The following is a 22,364-nucleotide window of genomic DNA, read 5'->3' on the forward strand; positions in this document are numbered from 1 at the left end:
CTCTTTGAAAACAAAATAGCAGCGCAGCTTTAAGTTATATCTGAACAAACCACAAACTTCTGAAATAATGTCCTTTTGACAGACAAGACCAAAGTGGAGTTGTTTGCCACATTTGGTGAAAACCACCGAGTACAAACACCTCATACCTACTATCATGCGCGGTGGTAGAGGGGTAATAATTTGGGCTTGTTATGAATCTGAATGCTTTTGTCAGCAATGAACTCCTCTGTACACCAAAGGATTCAAATGTGACGTCATGTCTCAGCTACATCTCAAGATGCAACAATAATCCCGAGCACACCAGCAAATCTGCAACAGAATGGCTGAAAAAGAGCTGAATCCTGTGCTGTAACGACACAGTCAGAGGCCAGACCTCAGCGCTGTAATGACTGTAGGACTTTAAGAGACCTGTGCTAAAATGAATGCCAACAAACCTCAATGAACTTAAACAAGATTGTAAAGAAGATTGAACCAAAATCCCTCCATAATGATCTGTTTTAATGACGTTTTTCTCATCACTGTATATTACCCACAAGCGTCTTTCAATATAGCTAGAAAAGTAGCAACTTTGAAATTTGGTGTAGTGTCCACTAATTTATTGTACATTTAATGCACAGAGCATTAAGAAAAATCTATTCCTATTTGTTCAAATACTTGAATAAACAGCAATGTTACAATGAAACACAAGAAAAACCAATAATCCAGACAAAAACAGATGTGGTTTCTTTCCTATTGTTTTGCATGTCATCTAGTCATTCCCTAACAGTATCTATTCAGTAGTGGAACACAATTACAGCAAGACAATCATGTGGAGCAATCTTTCCTGCTGCTATCTGAAGCCAAAACATCAACAAACACGGAGGCAATTTTCACAACAAGGACTCTTATTGTGGTGATGCAGCCAAATAACAACAGTCTTAGGCTTGAACTTGAACTAAAACTAATGAAAAAAAATTTGGTTGCTGGAAAAGAAAATGATATTGATACTCGAAGAGGGCCGCGTCAAAACATTTCAAAAGCACTGCCGTCACAATGATACGACAGCTGACAGAATGATGATAGCGTGTTAGCATGGAGTTAGTTTTCATTCAGTTACTGAATGCAGTTGCTCATCATTCATAGAGAAAGGTTGCTGCAGGTGCGGCTCTTTTACAGTGCGTGATGATTGTTTATTCAGCTCATGTTCAGCTAGAAAATCTGAATTGGGATGGAGATCGTCAGTGTGGTTAGTGCGTATTGTTTCAGGAATTCGGTGTAAAATACACTTCAACAGCTTTTGCCATCCACTCTCTTACATGGAGGAGCTTAGCTATTACACACCCTGCTCTGAATCCTCTAACTGCACCCTTTTACAGTAAAGCCGGGAACAACAGTAATCTTGTAATTGTAGCTTGTGTGTTTATGCTGCTGAACTATCTCTAAATATTGCTGTGCTAAATTTACCAGTGTAAGTTTGTGTGTTTGTTTTTTTTAACCCAAACCCAGAAGTAGTTTCTTATTAGGTCTGCTGGAGGCCTTATAATAGAAAAGCGGGAGCTCAAACGAAATAAAAGGATTGTAAATAGATAAAGCTGTGTTTTTATGCCATGGTTTGATAAAATATTGAGCTATATTATAAAAGGGTTTAGTGTTCATTCACACATCTGTGTTAAGCCACATGTCCCCACAGCTCCTCTGAGATTAAAAAGCTAACCTCATACCTGCCCCTCCCCAGGTCGTTGCAAGTGCAATGGAAACACTGACCCTGTTAAAACTTCTCAAAAACAGGTGTCAGTGTTGTGTAGCGTCATTAATTTTCTGGCCACGCTTCATATGCAGTTCTGCTACCACCCACTCAGCAGGCGTGCATGCTGAGTCAGAGAGAGTGAGCGAGGTGTCTTCGAGAGACTAACCTTTGGCTAGAATTAGGCCAGCGAAAAACAAAAGCAAATGTGATTTTTTTTGGGTGCTGCAGGCAGCGTGTATGCAAGGCGGGGTAGAGAAGGTGGTTTGGGAAATGTGCGCAGGGTATAATTTCAAGATCCAAAAGTTGGAAATGAGCTTTTCTGTCACAGAGTACTGACAGTAAAATATAGCAGAATAGAGAAGTAGCTGAAAAAATAAACGACCAGTCCACTTTTTTTGTTTTTCAGTTATTTTTAAAATGTCATAATAAATTTAATCCCACTCTTTTCGAAGATAAATTTCGAAGCTTTCTGTTGTGCTGTAGGTGCTGGGTTGGATCCGTAATGGTGAGTCGATGCTGAACGCAGGTCTGATCACAGCCAGTTCCTTACAAGAGGCCGAACAGCTGCAAAAGGAGCATGAACAATTTCAACATGCAATAGAGGTACAAGAAACTCAGCTGTCTCATTTTTTTGCTTCTGTGTTTTTTGTAAAAACTTAATTCCCCACCCTTCCCCCTTTCACCAGGTTTACCTTGATTCATTTTTAAAGATCTAGTTGCCTTTTCCACCCTCGCTTCTGCTCCCGTGTCGCTTTCTTGCCCTTCATCTTCCAACCTTTTGCTTTTCTAAAACTCTTTTTTAGGCTGATATCGCTGCACACGGCCTCTCCGTCTGATCACAAGTCAGCCATGAAATGGAATTATGAATAACCAGCATCTATACCCCTCTCTTTCTTCTCTCGCTGCTTTTACCTTTCCCCCTTATTTTCCTTCTCCTCTTTACCCCTGATTATTCGGGGTGCATTTCTTTGAACTCTATTGAGACTGGTTCATTTTAATGCAGGCCTGTGCCTGACCTACTTCTACGACGCTGACATACATGCGACAATTCACACATAGAAGAACATTGTTTTTTATTGTTGTGTAAGTCAGAGTGGAATTTTAACACATGCTGCACATCCCTGATTCCCACCCCAGCACTAGTGAAGGGTAAAAAAAGCAATATCTTTCTTAATTGTACACAGCAGATGCTTCGGACTTAAGACTTATCCCACAAAAATATTATCAAAGGTAGCAAGATATCCTTAATTTTTTTCTTTTGTTTATCCTCGACTGCCCCGAGTCCAGCAGGAAGCAAAAGCCTTACTCTCGGGCTATGCACTTTAACTCAAACATCACCAGATACTGTTTTTTTTGTTACCCTCTATCTCATTTCCTCTCCGAAATGCTCACTCTAGGACAGCCTTTATGGCACAGCTATAATCAGACACAGCTTTTGTTTATATTGCCTTTACTTTGTTGCTTCCCAGTTCACAGATCTCTACCAAAGTGCCCCGTGGGGCCAAGAGGAAGCTGAGGTCGAATTTTCAAAGCAATCGTTGTGATATACAGATTCATGTACCGCCTGAAATTCATTGTTTTTCATATCACCCTTCCCCTGCTTGCAGAAAACCCATCAGAGCGCGCTGCAGGTACAGCAGAAAGCTGAGGCTCTACTCCAGGCAAACCACTATGACATGGATATGATCAGAGACTGTGCAGAAAAGGTATTGTTGCTTTGTGTTGTCTCTGAGGGAAAATAGTGCGGGCAGTGCAGTGGCTGGTAATGGTAAACTGATTTATTTTGTTTGACTTGAAGGTGGCAGACCACTGGCAGCAGCTGATGCTAAAGATGGAGGACAGACTTAAGCTGGTTAATGCTTCTGTGGCTTTCTACAAGACCTCTGAACAGGTATTATTGTTTGTGCACGTGAATGTATATGAGTGTGGGAGTGGGTGCCGCCAAAGTATTATCTGATCTTAATGTATGAGTAAGTTTAGTATAAATTTAAGTTTAAAAACATTCTCTTTCCCTGGTAAGCATCAGTCCCCAGAGTTAGTGCCTGCAGATTTACATTCGGATAAGAAAATTGCTTCCAGCAGCCCGAATTTGCACAGGTTGCATGAAAGTGTAGACCAGGAGTGGATTACTGAAGAGCAGTGTTTTTTACAAACTGCACTGTGTCATCTGTGTCGTAGGTGTGCAGTGTGCTAGAAAGCCTCGAGCAGGAGTATAAGAGAGAAGAAGACTGGTGCGGTGGTGCTGATAAACTGGGCCCTAACAGTGAATCGGACCATGTCACTCCCATGATCAGCAAACATCTGGAGCAGAAAGAGGCCTTCCTCAAGGTGAGAACGATGATTTTATTGCAAATACGAAAATAAACGTCAGCATTTTAGGGGGGTTAATGTGGCCTGGACTGATCCAGAATGGCATTCCTACACACTCACTTAAAGAGTAATTAAATCTGACAGGCAGTTTAATGCAAAATAAGATCAAGTGAGTTCATTATTAATGTGCTGCCGCTTGTTGTTGCTAATAGCTGCTACTGCTGAGAAAGTAATGTTAGCCTTGATCCCATCTGCACAGTCTACACACATTTTATTTACTTTTTGTCCTCGTCAAGCGTACGCAAGCGTCAGTAAATGTTGGGGTCTTGGTATTTCAGCATCTAGCTATCAAGCCATCCATTTTTTTGCCACTTATGTGGGGCAGGGTTACAGAGGCAGCACCGCAAGCAGAGAAGCACAGACTTCCCTCTTCCCAGCCAACTCCTCCAGCTCATCTGGTGGAACGAAGCATTCAAAAGGCAGACAAAAGACGTAACCCGGGACACCCACTCTAGCTACCGTGACAAAAAAGGAGCGAGAGTATTAGGAGTTACATTTTGAAGTAGCACATGTTAGTTAAAGGTAGAGTTTCCATGCTTACAGGGAGAAAAAAAGAGCTAATGTGTGAGAAGTTCACTCAGAGATAGAGAAAGATGTACAAAAGAAAGATGAGAGACTGTTTTCAAAGGTAAAGACTGCTCAACAAGTGATGTTTGATAAATATAAATACATTTGGTAGCAAAAGGAAAAGTCCAACGTTGTAGTGTCTAGGGCTTGTGAAACAGGCATGCTCGCTGATGTGCTCCTACCCTGGATCTTAGGGTTCCAATTCCCATTGCAACCTCTGATTATAAGGATATGAATGTGTTGACCCGCTGAGTAACATTCGGGTTCTTTCTGCACAATTACAGGCTTGTACGCTAGCCAGACGCAACGCTGATGTTTTCTTGAAGTACCTGCACAGAAACAGCGTCAACATGCCTGGCATGCTGTCCCACGTCAAAGCTCCAGAGACTCAGGTTAAGAGTAAGTAAACACCTCAGAGATAACTGTCATCTTTTCTGGATCTCATTATTACAGTTTACAGGAATCATTACAAATGTTTTTTACACAGTTGGTATAAACCTAAGCCCCTTTCAGACATGCACTCATTGCCATTAACTCGATGGCATCTTAACATCTCTTCATGTCTGATTGGGAAGTTCCCCAGAGCTTTTAAATAAAAGTCAGGGCAGTGGTCCTTCATATGTCACTTTCAAAAGAAAACAAGTCTGAATGCATGCAGTCACAGTGATAGATGTGTTCACTGAAAATTACAGCTGCACAATTCTCTCATCTAGGTTTATTGAAGCAGTAAACACATTTACATAATAGCATTTTGTCTCAACAACACTGCTGCTAATTTGCAATAAGATAAAAGACTGTGATGGACTTTTGCTATTCCCAGTCTGGGGGAGATCGCCCTCTTCCTGAGTATTTGTGGGAGGGTTATAGCAATTTCTCACCTCTCTTTGATTACTGCACGTATACAGTGTTACACTAAACTAGAGTTTATGCTGATAGTGGCATAAATCCATCAGTGCTTTTGCATGTAAGGCAAATAACAAATGCACGAACATAAACATTAATATTAACAGATGTGTGAACTATTCCATGGTTAAAAAGGGCTTTTTTAAAACTTTCCTTGCACCATTTTAATTATTCTGAGAAGTTTTGATTTCATGCGTTCAATTTTTTTTCCCGCGTTTGTTTGCGTGTTAAGCAGAAATTCGTAACCGACTCGAATAAACAAAGTGCTTGTGTCGATTCATCAGATATCTTGAATGAGCTGCTGCAGAGAGAAAACAGAGTGCTTCACTTCTGGACCATGAGGAAGCGGAGACTGGACCAGTGCCAGCAATATGTAGTGTTTGAACGCAGCGCCAAACAGGTGTGTGCTTGTTTATATGTGCAGTGGGAATAAGCACAATCTGATCATGAGGCTCAGCAGATAACTGCATTGTGGTGTTTGATTTACTGCAGACTGAGAAGTAGAAATAAGCCTCGTGTTTGGAGTGGGAGTATATCAGCATATTCGTTTTGTTGGCGAGCAGCTGCAACTTCCATCTTGTTTTGTCTCTCTTTTTGAATTAAACAATGAGTTAGTGTTTCTTTATAATGGCACATTCAACTGGAAGTGCTGCAAACAGGCAGTGATATGTATAAATGTCTTAAGGATGGCTACCATTATGTGGCACAGGACATATAAAGGTTAGAGTTACTGGAAAGCATTTCCAAAGCATCTCTTCAACTCTTTTTTTCCCCCTACATGTCAACCCAACCATGGGAAGCTTTTCTGTGTAGAATAAGAGAACTGAGCTAGACCAAAGTTCCAAAGAACACTCAATATTTCCCATTCAAACAAGTCTCACTTTGAGAAAAGTTTGGTTAATATTGTTTGCAGTAGCAGGCGGGATGCCCTTACACTCTACAAACTGAGCTCATAACTGGAATGCTTTATTTAAACATGGCATGAGAGAGCCAAAGCAAGTTTGAATCTGCACTCTATTTTCCTGTACTAGGGTGCCTTAGGTTGTTTAATATAAGCCACTTGGCTCCCTCTTGTGGTGTTCGGGTGTATGCACGGACCAATTCTCTTAGCCAATAAAGCCAGATGACATCGAGCGTGTTTCTAGGACATGGCTATTCTAGGCTGGTCCAGGTTTTATCCCCAGGGCCCAGGGCTTGTTTCTGGTCTCACAGTTTGACTGGACCAGTTCTGCCATCACTGGTTGGGAGGTGTCACCGGCAGACCCAGTTTTAAAGTATGCAGACACTAATAAGGATAGAAATTAAATAGGACATATTTAAAGTGAATGCTAGAAATTTAGGAACTAACTAATTATTTTAATAAGTGTTAAATGATTGGATCTGGAGGGAAACCAAAAAACATAAAAATATGCATAATATTTCTATGTCTTGTTATTTTCACAAGGTCGTACTGATGTCAACTTTCCTCATCCAGAAGTCCCATGAATGTGATCGTAGGGAATTATAAAGGGAGTCTTAGAGGCAATCTGTATGGCAGAAAATACTACTGAGAGACCACAATCAGTTTAAACACAAGAATTATTGGTAGTTTAAATATACATATACATAATACATAATACACTAAGGGTTTATTTTTACATTTTTTTGTAGTTTTAAGTGCATTACGTCCTCAGATTTGGGTAGTCTGTGTTAAACTAAAATCCCTTCACTGTATACATACTCATTTGTGATTGGCTGTTTCCTCAGGCCCTGGAGTGGATCCATGACACTGGGGAGTTTTACCTGTCCACTCACACATCCACCGGGTCGAGCATTCACCACACACAGGAGCTACTGAAGGAACATGAAGATTTCCAGATCACAGCAAAGGTATGTGTGTGTACATTTATGTCTGTTTATTTATCCATAAAAGAAGGAGGACGAGCCTGTTTGCAGTTTTTTTCCTACCTGCTACTTACTGGTTGCGTTGCGTGTATATTTGCACAGTCTCACCCTCTGCTGTGAGGCCCTTTCCCAGGGCGGCATATTGTCCTGTTTCCTCTTTACTGTGTCGCTGTTATTATGTTAGGGAGCAGTCTATTGTGTCCATCAGGCAACACACTGTTTCCTAACACTCTCTCTCTTTTTCTCTGCCATCTACCTTTCCTCTGTATGGCCATCTCTCTCCACTCTGTGCCCCCTCCCTCTCTATTGACAGCAAACCAAAGAGCGGGTAAAGCTGTTGATCCAGCTGGCGGATGGGTTTTGTGACAAGGGCCACGCCCATGCCTCGGAAATAAAGAAATGGGTGTCCTCGGTGGACAAGCGCTACAGGGACTTCTCTCTCCGCATGGACAAATACCGAACCTGCCTGGAATCAGCGCTTGGCATTTCTTCCGACTCAAACAAGGCCGTGAGTGCCCATCGCTGATAACACCATATCTGATCTTTCACGCAGCTTTAAAAATGAAATTGCACACATATATGTGTATTTGCGAGATATAACTATGCATTATGACTGTTTGCTTCGACTTTCAGCTTTTCAAAAATCATTTCGTGCTTGATGGGATTAACATTGATATAGCCCAAATAAACTACACCTGGGCTGAATCCTGTTTGTTTCACTGCTGATAAATCACCCACTGGTGTGTGGAACTGCTGAGTGACTGATGTGGCCTGTTGTGCACCACATAATAGCCCTTGGCTCCTGTGTTTTCAGAGTAAAGAGTTGCAACTGGACATCATTCCAGCCAGTGCTCCAGGGTCAGAGGTCAAGTTGCGGGACGCTGCCCATGAACTCAATGAGGAGAAGAGGAAATCAGCACGAAGGAAAGAGTAAGGGCAGCAGACGTGTTGATTTTCCGCTTATTTCCCGGGCCATAGGTTTCAGGCACATCGTTTCCAGCTAACATATAAAAACATTTTCAGCATTTTCAGTGCTGTTGACAATATCTAGCTTGAGGTTAGCTTTCATTTTATATTTACTGTTAAGTAATGTGTAAATTCATGTTAAATAACCCAAACTTCATGTAAATATCATCCTGATTACCTCAGATTCATTCAAGTGTGTACAAAAACAGTTTATAGTGCACAACGACAGAGTTATGAGCTTTAATGGCACAACTTTGTGTTGCTGATGCTGTAAAAAATATCTGTGGTAACTACTCATAAGCAGCTATAAGCAAGGGGAATTATAATGCTTCCACATAGAGCTGTTCTATGTGTCTTTCCTTGTTAACGAATTTTTTTATAATATTTACACACACACGGATTACTTCTATCATACCCATTGGTTTGTTTAACTCATTGACGTCATGAAGTCATCTTTAAGAAACAAAAAGGAACAGGTTTTACAAGCACATCTGTGGATCAATTGTTCATAAAATCCTTTAATTTGTTCTACTTCGTTTCTTCTAAAGTGTTGATCTAAATTGCAGTCTTCAATCTCTTCAGAAATCCTTTTGTTTTTGAGTTATATTTACTTGCATTTTGTCAGTCACAGCAGTGTGCCGTGTGCATCACTTTCTGTATTTCCCAATATTTATATCGTTTCAGATTTATAATGGCAGAGCTGATTCAAACAGAGAAAGCCTATGTACGAGACCTACGGGAGTGTATGGATGTAAGTATTGTAACAGACATGAGTCTTCACTAAACAGCTGAAAACGCATCTTTTTAAACTTTCTCATAGGTAGCTTTTTGTTCATATTTTTTACTCTTTTTGTTGTGACGCACTTTGATGTTTATCTTGAAAGGTGCAATATAAATAAAACTTTAAGCATTTCATTCTTTGTTCTTGAATTATGACGACATTTTTCTTTAAAATTATTTCCATTTGGTTACACTGCCAGTTTACTTTTTCTTTAAGCTAGACACAAGTCTAGGTGATGAATTAATTATTCTGTGGCGTGCGCGTCTGTGCAGACCTACCTGTGGGAAATGACCAGCGGCGTGGAGGAAATTCCTCCTGGTATTGTCAACAAGGAACACATCATTTTTGGGAACATGCAGGACCTCTATGAGTTTCATCACAAGTCAGTAGTGCATTATTTTGTGACACTTTGTTGTCCTTACCATCAATATCGGTTGATTAAAAAAAAAAAAAACTATTGTTAGGTGCAGTGAATCCACAGTTTGACCCTGAAATTTGACCGTCTACCTTTTCCTCTTTCTGTACAGTATTTTCCTGAAGGAGTTAGAAAAGTACGAGCAGCTTCCAGAAGATGTCGGCCATTGTTTTGTAACCTGGGTAAGAGATAAACTTGCACCTTAGTAATTTGTTTCTTTCTACACTATGTTAAATGCTAAAACATGACATAGTACAATAGTCCATTTCTTCTAAAAAGGTTTATGTTTTATCCATATCTCTGGATTTCTTGTGAATAAATACTGCTGTTATTTTTCCTGCTAAGGCTGATAAGTTTCAGATGTATGTGAACTACTGTAAGAACAAGCCAGATTCAACTCAGCTCATCGTGGAACATGCTGGACCCTACTTTGATGTAAGATATTACCAACAGCATTAATCTTTTCTGTTCATCCTCAGGGAGTAGAAATATTAATTTTGCATTTTATATCTGAAATTGACTCACTTTGAATCATAATTAATTTAACTCTCATGGTTTCTCTGTGTGCCGCATGATTTAGAATGAATGAAGCACTTTCCTGTAAAAGTGTCTCTTTCCTTTTTCAATTTACAGGAAATTCAGCAAAGACATCGTCTCGCAAACTCTATCTCCTCTTACCTGATCAAGCCAGTCCAAAGAATCACAAAATACCAGTTGCTTCTAAAGGTAGAGCATACATTTAAATGAATCTTAAGAAAGTTTTGTATTTAAATGCCACTGGATTGACACTTTTGTGTGCACCACTGTAGGAACTGTTAACATGCTGTGAGGAAGGAAAAGGGGAGATCAAGGATGGCCTGGAAGTGATGCTCAGTGTCCCCAAGAGAGCCAACGATGCCATGCACCTCTCTATGCTGGAGGGTGGGTATACATATGTGTACATCTGCTAGTATGTTTTTCTTTGCTTGTCTGTAGCCAGTGACTGAACTGTCACTTTGCTTTTTTGAGAGAAAACGAAATATGTTGCTCACTTTTATAGTCAGTTGTATTTCTGACTCAGCTGTGAGTCAGAAGTAAATTATTTCAACTTGCCTCCTACAAACATATTTGCATTTACTGCAGAAACAAGAAAGCACCCTTAGGTGAGTCTTCCCTGCTTTTCCCTTCACTACCTCAGGATTTGATGGAAACATCGACTCCCAGGGAGAGCTGATACTCCAGGAGTCCTTCCAGGTCTGGGATCCTAAGACTCTGATCCGGAAGGGTCGGGATCGACACCTCTTCCTCTTTGAGATGTCTCTGGTCTTCAGCAAAGAAGTGAAAGACTCCAATGGGCACAGCAAATACCTCTACAAGAGCAAGCTCTTTGTAAGAATTGTTTTATCCGGCTGTACTGAGCGGATCCACGCCAGGTCCTTTGAGACACCTGTTGTTTTTATCTGGGTTACAAGGCTGTTATCACATATTTTTATGCCTCTGTGATGGCAACGGTTGTGGCTGGAGACAGAATGCTTCTCAGTTGCCCCTACTTCTATGAGTCAGCCTGTTTGTCAGCCGCTCCCATTTTGAACTTGATATCTCTTGAACACCTCGAGGGAATTCTTTCAAATCGTACCATTCACTGTGACCTTGGCCATGACGCTGAATATGTCTAAATTAGACACAACTGCATATAAAAATGATATGAAGTAATGATAAAGATGTTAAGTCTTAAAAAACTTAGCAGAAGAATGCAACTGTAGGATGGTAGATCTGAGATATTTTTATATTTCGTCTAATTTATTTGCACATTTTTCATCTCATCAGACGTCAGAGCTTGGAGTGACAGAACATGTGGAGGGAGATCCTTGCAAGTTTGCCCTCTGGTTGGGGAGGACCCCAACCTCAGACAACAAGATTGTTCTGAAGGTATGAAGATGTTGACTTCAATGGGTTATGGAAAGAGTCATTGCATTCATATTTATTTTAACAGTATTTTAAGATTAACCAACAGATTTACTGAAAGCCTTGAATATTATAACAGATCTGATGTAATCATTTTAGAAGTAATCCTCTTGCAAAAAAGCTTTTCTAGCATTGTTACTATAAAGTTGTGTGAAGAAAGTTTTCATAGGGCTCTATACAGTACAGTGAAAAACTAAGTACACCCTTACTGCTTCCATGGGAAATAAGAGAGTAAAAAGCAGCCAAGTGCTGCTAATCACAAGTACTTGATTAAATGACCAGTGAATGTGAGCACTTCCATGAAACCAGCTGTTTGACTGTTGAAGTGTGTGTTAACGCAATCTTCCCAAGAGTGGCTATCCCAGCAAATTCAAACTAAGGTCAGATTATGCTCAAACTTAAAGTTCAACTGGAAAATAGCTGAACAAGTGTGGCTTGTGCTGAAGCATTGCCAGGAGAAAACCTCTTCTCTCTAAAAAGAGCATGGCTGCAGAGCTTAGGTTTGCAAAAGTTGCATCTGAACAAACTACAAGACGTCTGGAACAACATCCTTTGGCGAAATGAGAGTGGAGATGTAACATAACACAACAATAATCTTTAACATAATGGCTGAAAATGGAATGAATCAAGGTGTTTCAGTGGCTCAGTCAAAGTCCAGATGCCAAACTAACTGAAATTCCGTAGCAAGACCTTAGGAGAGCTATACATAAACACATAAACCTCAATGAAGTGAAGCTACATTGTAAAAAAGACTGGGGCAGATTTCCTCCGCAATTATGTGTGAGACTGAAGAAGTCAAACAGTTCAAGTTATTGGTGTTAAAAGTGGTTCTACAAGCCGCTGAATCTTGGGTGTGCTGTGTTTCTCAGAGGAATGCATAAAGTCCTGTGAAAACTCTCTTTTTCATATGGATGTACTTCTCATATGATCACAGGAAGTGGTAAGGTTTTTGATGCATGAAGAAGTGTTACTTCATGTCTATAGTTCATCCTCACTAAATCCTCCCTGGCTCCTTTTGTTCAGCCAACAAAGTTCAGTCCCTGTAAGGGGGTGGAGTGTTACTTTCTGCTACTTCTTCACTCATCACATTAGCATAGCAGTTGATGGGTCATAATCCAAACCTCACAAGCAACTTGGTAATTCTCACGCAGTGAGTCAGAAGCAATGTTTTATGCATGCTGTGTGTGTGTAGATATGCGTTTGCTTTTTGAGACTGACACAGAGAAAGGCTCCCAGGGTGTGTTACGATTTGGCAATGTGTGCTGTACAGCTATCTGTCTTATTACATAACTTCTGATGATCATCTTAAACTGTATCTTATATAACTCGGCTCCATGGCAGTCATGGTCCTGGTTGCTAAGTGAAAAAGGAAGCTGCATCTACACATTGAATTTGTGACGTAAATAAACACAGTAATAGACCGTGGTTGCTTTTTGGGGCTCTGAGTGAATATGTGCTCATCATATAGACATGTGAGTCAAGTTAAAGACTGCAGGGCTTAAGCATATTGTGGGAAGAGAGAGAATTAAAATAACTAAATTAGGCCTTATTTGTAGACCTGTGTTTTTCTTGCTATTAATGCTGTCATTGTATTTAAAAAAAGAGAAAACAGTACTGTGCACTTAAGAAACTTTGAAATCTAACATATATCTAACCCAGTTATCTGTTATGCACCAGGCTTCAAGTATTGAGAATAAGCAGGACTGGATCAAACACATTCGGGAAGTTATACAGGAGCGAACAATCCATCTGCGTGGAGCTCTGAAGGAACCCATCCACATCCCTAAAGCCACCACAACTAAACACAAAGGCAGAAGGTGAGCTAAAAGTAGATTACTGTCAGGCAAAAAAAAGAAAAAAAGAAATCAGTTTTATGATAATGCCTAGAAGCATTTCAGCCGAACAAAACTATATGCCGTGAAGATAGCCCTATAGGGTAAATGTCATGTTTATTGGTCATAGTAATTATGGGTCTGCTGTAATGATGCCTGCCTGCAGGGATGGAGAGGAACTGGACAGCCAGGGAGACGCCAGCAGCCAACCTGATACCATCTCTATTGCCTCACGTACGTCCCAGAACACACTGGACAGCGATAAGGTAAAAACACAACTCACGCGGACGTTCGTCATAACCAGTATGTAAGGGAAGCACTTTAGCCACATTAAAAAATAGTCAAGTTTTCAGTGCTATTTATTTCTTTTCTTTTTTTTGTTTTTATTTTATGTCCTGTCTTACTGTGCAGCTCATGCAGTCACATTGCAGCTCTGCTGTCGATTAATGCTGTCACTCAGTAATACGATTGTAAAAAAAACAAAACAAAAAACAAATGTGCAAAATGCTTAGATGCAGTCGACTGTCCTCAAGTCGTTTCCTGTGAAATTGTTTGATTGTGTTAGGAGGAAGAAACAGCCCGACTCTCAGAGCTTTAAAGCGGCATGTGTGTGTTTGTTTTTTCGTGTGTATTTGCGCTTGTGGCTGTGGTTATATCTGGTAATAGCACCACAGAAGGCTTGTCCTCCTACGCTCAGTATGATCAACTGTAAAGCTAAAAAACATGCAGCACACACACACACAGATAAAATAGCCTCCCCGTACGTTTATCTCATACTAATTATAAACTGATCACTGGACTCCTGCATCGGTTCCTTATTTTCACGCTTGAGTTGCAGTCGTTTCACATGACCCAAATGTGAAATTTTAATGGTCGAGGGGGTGAGGAGCATCCGCTGAAGTCTAAACTATCACAGACACTGATTAATTAGTCACAGCGCCTCAGTTTAGGCAGCAGTCACATGCATACACATTCGAAACACAGTAACACCTGCAAATTCAAATTAGCATCTCATTCTCACTTTTTGAATGCATCTCTTTATCTCTCGCTTTGTGCGGACTCCATGAGACGTTTCATTCAAGGGGAAGTGACAGTGGCGTGTTTGTGTTGCCGTGTGTGTGCGTGCTCGTGTTCCTGTGTGCGTTTCAGCTTTAGTGACTGACTTGTTGTGTGTCAGCAGCTTCAGCCTCCCACGCTCACTTCACAGAGGATGCTCGTCTGTATGCCAGACAGGAGAGCACAGTTTTAAGTCCTCACAGCTATCGATCTTACTCTTTGCTTCAAAATACAGGCTACCATAATGTTTTTACCGCTAATTTTCCCGGTGTGTGTTTTGTTTTTGTTTTTCTTGATGAAAGGTTCAGTGTGAAAGTAATTGTTAAAAGACACGGGTGGATTAATTGCGCCGCTTCTGGAAAGTGACACAAGAGAAGGAATCATTTAAATCTTCAATAGTCTGATTGTAAGGACCCACAGAGGAGTGCAATTACAGTGGACAGCAGGAAGTTTTCTACTGGCTTTGGAATGTTGGGATCAGGAATTTTAATACTAATTGAAAATGAATGATTATTCCTCTTTTTTAACTTCTACTTACCTGCTTCCCTGCATCCCCTTAGTGTGATTCGAACTTTAGTGGACTGAGACACAGATAACTCTGCTCTGTAGAGTTTTTCTATCTTTTTTTGGAACTTTTCTTGCAATGAGGGAGTGGAAAACAATGGACAGGTTTGGAGAAAGGAGCTCACATCCCATTTCTCAGCTCCTAAGCTCTCTGGCTTTGCCCCACTACCAAAGGGTATGTTTCAGATAATCTGCTTTGCTTTGCCGTGACAATTAATGCAGTGTAGTGTGCTGTGAATAAAATATTGAGCAATAATATATGCTTTGAAAGACTCAAATGGAAGCGCACACAAGCAGTTAGAGCAGTTGTTAGTATTGGAAAACATGGGACATTTTTACAGGATTTACAGAGTTTTACAGAGTATTTACACTGCAGAGTGTGTAGCTAATGACTGCTGCATGGCATCACTCCATTTCCAAGACTTTTCATCTGTTGCTAATAATTTTTATGTTTAACATAAATAAACACAAGTTTTCCTTCTTGAAAATGTGTCATTCAAAGATTACAATTATACTCCCAGTGATTACTGAACTACAGCATTAAAAACAGAGAATGTCCAATGCAACAATTATAGTATTAATATATTAATTGTTTTCAGGTCTGTATTTCCCACAATTGTAATTGCATAAAACATTTTAAGTGTTCTATCTTATCTGCTCTTGTGTTTGCAGAATAGCTACATTTGCTCACCCTCTGTGCCTCCACAACAGATCAAAGCATCATTAGCGACTAGCAGCTGCTTTTTCACTCACACGTTAAAAGGACAAACCTTTTAAAATAACCAGTGAGAAAAATGACTAATCCCGACTCGCTCCACCTCTACCTAAAATTGCCTTTCCTTTCATAGACGATCACGTCGTCAGAATGACGTTTTATTCGGTTGAGCTTGGATGAGTCACCGGTTCATTCTTACACTGTACAGAGCTTCTTGAGTCCCTGTGCTGTTAGCACATGATATTGTGTGGGCACATCTGCTTTACAGTTATTAATTAATTGCCAGGGAAAGTTTTATTGCAGGGTTATTATTTAACATCGAGCAAGTGTTGGTGATAAGATTAATAAAATGCAGAAAACTACTCAGAAATGTTTATGTATATTCTAAGGGAACACAATGAGACAATAATGGATTGTTTGAAATTTTTGCTACACACTAGCCTAACACCTATTAATATGGAGGTTATCCTCTTGAAAAAACATTTAGAGTACTGTTGTTTCCCTTCCAGCTCTCTGGTGGCTGTGAACTCACAGTGGTCATACACGACTTTGTGGCCAGTAATGGCGGCAGCAACGGGGAGCTGACAGTCCGCCGCGGCCAGACTGTTGAGGTTTTGGAGCGACTGCACGACAAGCCGGACTGGTGCTTGGTCCGGACCACGGATCGCTCGCCAGCCCAGGAGGGCATTGTGCCCTGCTCCATGCTCTGCATCGCTCACTCCAGGTCCTCCATGGAGATGGAGGGCCTCTTCAACCACAAAGGTAGGAGGAGAATAATTTCTTGGCTTATTACAGGTGCACTGAATGATGTTTTTTGATGTTTGTTTTGTCGCGAAGCACATCTGAACACTTAAAAACAGCTGCTCGTCGCATACATGCACGAGCATGGACATATCGGATTCGGTTCCTGTTTGCAAATACAACATCGATGACCCGTAGAGCCTTCACTTTCCATTAAACAGCTGCTTCGGGGAACACAGACATGTATTTCTAGGTGTTGCTATGCAACTGTGGAAGGCCCACTTGAAGCACAGCAGTTTTTTTTTTTCATTAGACTCTTTTTTTTTTTTAACTTTTTTCATTAACAATTTTACCATTGACAGATGTTATTACTGTCAGAAAACCTCATTTTGTCCTTGTGTTGGTGCCTTTGTTCTTGTACCTGACATATTTTGGCAGAAAAAACACATTTCAAATGGATTTTCTCAATCTGTATGTATTAACACCAAAGCCCTTCTCAAACTAAGTCTAGTCATCCAGCATTCGCCATGTAAGACTTCCCGGAACTTATTTGGGTTGTTATTTGAAGCATTATCTAACACGTGAAGTTGGGCAAAGGACATAAAAACTCGAAGTCTCAACACTGATGAGGGATTGTGGCTCTAAAAATGAGCTTCTAAGAACTCCAGTAGTCCCAGGTTCCTGCAGTGCAGACACAGAGAAGGAGGTACTTCCTCTGAAGGTATTAGATCCAAAAATACACCTATAGCCTGATCGTTCTAAAATAAAATATTCTTTTCTTGAAGTAGGGGCTTGTAGGTCTGCAGCAAAAAATGACACGCACAATGAATCCCACTATGCTTACAAGTTATTAGTATTTAATTATACTTGTAGCACCAAAAAAAGAAGTGCTCATCAGTTGGAGTGGCCCTACTCTTACCTTAGCATAAATTACATTTTGCTGTTGGCAAAAGTGGCACTAATTCAGAGTTTTCGATACTACCATATAGCCTAAAGGAAAGCAGAACATATTCCTCAGAACTGTACTGTAGCACATAATTTTGCTTAAGGACTTTCCACCAATGCTAATGCTGCATTGCTGTAAAACATGCATGCTTTTAGTTTAATTAGTCACACAGTGACTTGTGGCTGGCTTAGCTAGATGCTTTATATTCATTTTTTTTCTTATGTGAATATATCATAGGGTTGTCTAGTTATTGCTGTGAACTGTTGTTCTTTTGACCAAAACACTCATAATCCAAGCTGTGATCAAATTTCGTGTAGCCAGTTGGAGTTATGAGCTGCTGTCATCATGTCTTGAGAGAAGTTTCTGCTTGTGCCTTTCTCTTTTTAATCTGGAAGAGTGGGTGAGAGGTGGACTGCTTGTTTCTATGGTGATATAGCATACAAATATTTTGCTGGCAGCGTCTTTGTAGTCAGTACGAGGAAGGTCTGCATTTAAAATTAAAGGATGCTTGGATGGTGAATACAGGAACTAACAATTTTGGCATTAGCTGAATGATTTACTAGACCGCCACGAGAAGAAAGCTACAATTTTCCAACCAATTATTTTACGCTTTCAACTCCAGCTCTTTGTTTGTCATCCTTACTTTGTTTACTGGGACTCGTGTTTCTTGTCCGTTTGTCGCTGTGTGTTTGTGCGGTCAGAGGGGGTGATGAAAAGGAGCCTTTCTCTGCAGGGGTTACTCTCGTCAGAAAGGCTGCTGCTCAAGAGGAGGGAGACAAGGATGACAAAAAAGGGGAAAAAAAGCTTTTTGTGCAGTTTTTGTGAGCCTTTTTTTATTTACAGACCAACCGTGGATGCCGCTTTGTCCAAAGTGGTGGAAGGGTGAAAGTTTAGGCGATTAGGGTGGTCGTCCAGGAAATCTCCCATTTTTCTTGTCATGTCTCACAATCATAGACTGTACGTTAAAGGTAAAAATGTGTATAGATATTCACCCTGACATTTCATCCAGTGTTCTTTGGAGGCATTTTTTTTAATCATCAGCTTATGCTCGTCGAAACCTTGAGTTTTCAAGACTATTTTGAGCAGGAATGTCAAACACATTTTACATCGTGGGCCTCCTACACTCCACTTTGAGCTTAAGTAAAAAGTTAAAGAAGCTTAACTCTCTGTTAAAACTTTAATTTATAAATTTAAAAAAAAATCTGTCAACATGACTCTTTGGGTCTTAAGTGTGTAAAATTTCTGGTAGCACATTGAAATCACTGTAAAAAAAAATCCTAAAATTTCTATAGTATATAGTGAAAAAATGGAACATTTTCAGTCATTTAATTGCTTTTCTATTATGTAATGACTTCGGTGTACTATGAATGATGGTGGGGGAGGTGTTTGTTTGTAGTAAAAGTCCAAAATCTGTGTCCTCCTTCACACTTTCCAAAGCTGGTTAGGGGGCCGGAATAGAGTCTTTGCAAGGCCGATTTTGGCCCCCAGGCTTTGGGGTTATGTTTGACACCCCTGATTAACTAAGGTTTCAGTTAATTCTAGCAAGGTAGTAAGCCATATCATTTTTCAGGAAAAATGCCATTATAAATCCTCCAAAAGAAACAAACAGTTCAGTGACATAAATAAACTGAGGTGAAGCCTCGCAGACAACCAGTGACTACAGCTGCAATTTCTCACCACTAAGAATTCCTGGCAGTTTGAGGCATCTGAGGGGACAGAGTACCATAGAAGGCTTCACATGCAGATGAATTAAGCCACAAAATGTACACTTGGCAGTTTCAGTTATTCAGATTTATGATATGTTTCTTTTGTTTTTCTGGCTCTGATCCAATTGCTGACAGTTGCACAAGCCCTGCTATGTAATATCACAGATTTGTCAGACATGCAGGTGGACTGCACTGCCCCTCGTGATGGAATAAATACAAAAGTACCCACTTAATGAAACTTAATGTGATTGATATAAGCACTCGGAGTGCCTGTGTATGCCTGTGTCTGCCCTAACAGTAGAGAGTGTGTTTAAAACCCAGAGAGATACACATAAACACACACTCATAGTTAAACAGGCAGGTCTTTGTGTGTCTAGCTTGCATAACTGCTCAAGGCTGCACAGAGCACAGTTTCAGATGAAGACGCTCCAAAAACAGAGTTATGTGTTGGATAAATAGTCAGTAGTACCATTCAGAAACTAAATAAACGTAAAAAGAAAATCTGAAATGTACGCGCAACACTTTTGATGAACAACTGAATAGAAAACATATTCCTTTTTTAAACCAAGCTTTATGCTGTTCATTTGTGTTCGATTTCATAACCAAATCTATATTTATTCCAAGCATACTGCACAAGTTGTATGCGACCTAATGCCTGTAAAATATGCACCCGCCCACACAAACTGAGTGGGTGCTTCTACAAAGGGTAATACGGTAGAAATGCTGCCTGTTTCCAGACGTCCCCTTGGAACGGGAGAGGCACAGTGGAGGTTTGCCCAATATCCTCACAGCAGCCCACTCGTGAGGGAGGGAGAGAGGGAGGGATGGAGATACAAAGAAAGAGAGAGAAAACATCCTACTCTCTAATGCTGCATTTGACTTTTGCTTTTCTCTCACACTGGACTTCACACTTTCCCTGGAATTTCAGCGACGTAGTTACTGCAGGTTTATTGTTATTTATAAAGATTCTGGGATTTTTTCAAAGGATCTTAAAGCCATTTGGCATACCTTTGGAGATGCTCTAAGGAAATATTTCAAGTCAGAGTTTTATATTCCACTAGCATGGCCCGTGGAATTGAATCTTTAGTGTCTTTGAACCCTTTTTACTCTGTGGATTCGGCGCAGGGAGAACACTCTGACAACTGCAAGTTCTGGCTGTTGGATCTGGGTAGGTGCCATGTGTAGGACAAAAGTAAATTGCTTCCTCTTATCCTGTTAATGCTAGATTTGCTTCTTATGCAGTGTGCTTGGGAAAACAAAAATGATAAGTTGCGCTAAGTTGTTCTGGTTTAGCGGCTTGCTGCTATTGTTTGTTCCTCTGGTGAAAATGTAACGAAAGCATAACATTAGAATCTCAATTAGACTATGCCTCTGGTCTTATGACATTAAAACGGGTCTTTTTTTGCTCTAAAGTGCGACATTGAAGCTCCAGCTGTGCAAGAAACAACTGCAACTCTACATTTGTCGTTTTGACAGCTTGTCCTTATTTGCTGGGTTTACATCAGCTATTTTTGTACGGGCTTTGTGCTGCAATTTCACAGTCTGTCGATCATGTGCTGGCATTATAGCTGCAAAAGTAATTTGGTGAATGCATCATTACATAATGAAATATTAAAATCCACTAAAATCACCAGGATAAGATTATGTCTTCATTCCTGTTTAAATCCAGGTTAGGCTCACAGATGGACAGAGGGTGTTGTTGAGAAAAGAGAGAATGATGAGGTCAAACTGACGAGAAGGGGAGAATGAGGACTCTTAAACAATGGAATCCCTTTCCTTTTTAATGTTTTCACAGGTGTCTGCTAGATACAGTGTGATAAAGCATTACAAATCACCCAAATATGCACTAGTTCTGCCAGAATGTGCACTGGGTGGTCTCTCATCCCATTACCACTCCCTTCCCTAAATGTGGCTGTTGGTGGCAAGCCCTCTCTAGCGTTGTACACATTTTTTCAGATCATCTACCAAAATCCCCTGGAGCTCTCCCCACACGCTGCACCTCCGCCCCTAAAAGCACGTTCCCAGCCACACCAACTGATGTTTATGGCTTTGTGTGTTTGTTTTGCTTCTTCTTGGCAAGATTAGGGCACATGAAAGATGCTCCCCTGGTGACACCTCTGGAATCCTAGGCATGCTTCTGTTGAGCAGCGCTTTTTTGGATCACTGCAGTTGTACAAGAGCCCCTCCACCTACCCCACTCCTATTATTAGAGACACAAGAACACACATAAAGTTGTAAATCTAGCATGTTCTTTGCAGCAGCGTAAAGGAGCATCGACTGAGTTGTCACATTGTGTCGGAAGCTTGCTGATAAATCAAATAATGCTTAAGTAGTATTAGAACATCTGGTGGGTTCTTCTGAAGGACATTAGCCCACAAAGTTAAAGTGAATAGGAGTATTGAGAAGTCTATCACAAGTACTGTTGTTTTGTATGTTTAGCCAGAATTATGAAGAAAGTAGAATACTTACAAGTTTTCCTCATCTATGTATGTATACTTCCTAACCAATTTATTAGACCACCTGCAAAAAAATATTATTATTTATTATTATGTTATTTATTAGGCAAATAAGAAACTGAATTCCTGTTTCTGTATCTAAGGATGAGCCTGCATGCTGGACTGTTCTCAGTGCGCCCCAGGGTGGCTGTGGCTACAATGTAGCTTGCCATCACCAGTGTGTGAATGGGTGTGTGAATGGGTGGATGACTGGTTGTGTAAAGCGCTTTGGGGTCTTTAGGGACTAGTAAAGCGCTATACAAATACAGGCCATTTACAGGCCATTTACTGTTCTAAGAAGTCAGCAATTAATCAAACATGTGACTTGTAACTGCTAAACCAGATTTTTTTTCAGCTTTTTTTGTAAAAGAGTACGTTTTAAAATCCAAAAATAAAATCAATGATAATACAATAAAGAAAAAATATCTAAATGTAAGTTATGGAACAACTCAAACTTCTTTAAAGCGGACACTGTTGCTCCCGCTGCCAGTAGAACATTCTGTGTTATTTTAGCAGCAAAATTGAAAGGTCTTCAAGGATGATGCCTATAATACAGTTAATGCAGTTATAGCTCATTTGAACAAAAATATGATTTATTTCTGTGATTTAAATATATATATAGGCACGGTGGTTCGCACTGTTGCCGCACAGCAAGAAGGTCCTGAGTTCAATTCCACCATCAGGCCGGGGTCTTTCTGTGTGAAGTTTGCATGTTCTCCCCGTGTTTGTGTGGGTTCCCTCCGGGTACTCCGG

At 40.4% G+C, this 22,364-nt stretch overlaps 1 protein-coding gene across 2 annotated transcripts in view; it reads left to right on the plus strand.

Moving 5' to 3' along the window:
* triob (trio Rho guanine nucleotide exchange factor b) overlaps positions 1-22,364 on the plus strand; it is a 112,024-nt gene that overhangs the window by 72,658 nt on the left and 17,002 nt on the right. For both annotated transcript variants that reach the window (XM_084943774.1, XM_084943773.1), the window contains 20 exons: positions 2,210-2,329; positions 3,334-3,432; positions 3,525-3,617; positions 3,905-4,054; positions 4,948-5,062; positions 5,851-5,966; positions 7,313-7,435; positions 7,764-7,958; positions 8,265-8,380; positions 9,101-9,167; positions 9,470-9,579; positions 9,725-9,794; positions 9,958-10,047; positions 10,246-10,338; positions 10,422-10,533; positions 10,790-10,980; positions 11,419-11,520; positions 13,234-13,373; positions 13,555-13,654; positions 16,233-16,485. In XM_084943774.1, coding sequence (XP_084799900.1) covers positions 2,210-2,329; positions 3,334-3,432; positions 3,525-3,617; positions 3,905-4,054; positions 4,948-5,062; positions 5,851-5,966; positions 7,313-7,435; positions 7,764-7,958; positions 8,265-8,380; positions 9,101-9,167; positions 9,470-9,579; positions 9,725-9,794; positions 9,958-10,047; positions 10,246-10,338; positions 10,422-10,533; positions 10,790-10,980; positions 11,419-11,520; positions 13,234-13,373; positions 13,555-13,654; positions 16,233-16,485 — 2,455 coding nt within the window. The remainder of the gene's footprint in view (positions 1-2,209; positions 2,330-3,333; positions 3,433-3,524; positions 3,618-3,904; positions 4,055-4,947; positions 5,063-5,850; positions 5,967-7,312; positions 7,436-7,763; positions 7,959-8,264; positions 8,381-9,100; positions 9,168-9,469; positions 9,580-9,724; positions 9,795-9,957; positions 10,048-10,245; positions 10,339-10,421; positions 10,534-10,789; positions 10,981-11,418; positions 11,521-13,233; positions 13,374-13,554; positions 13,655-16,232; positions 16,486-22,364) is intronic.

Source organism: Perissodus microlepis, chromosome 11, assembly GCF_051167445.1.
Source record: "Perissodus microlepis isolate ML-2025 ecotype Zambia chromosome 11, ASM5116744v1, whole genome shotgun sequence".
Classification (NCBI taxonomy): Eukaryota; Metazoa; Chordata; class Actinopteri; order Cichliformes; family Cichlidae; genus Perissodus; species Perissodus microlepis.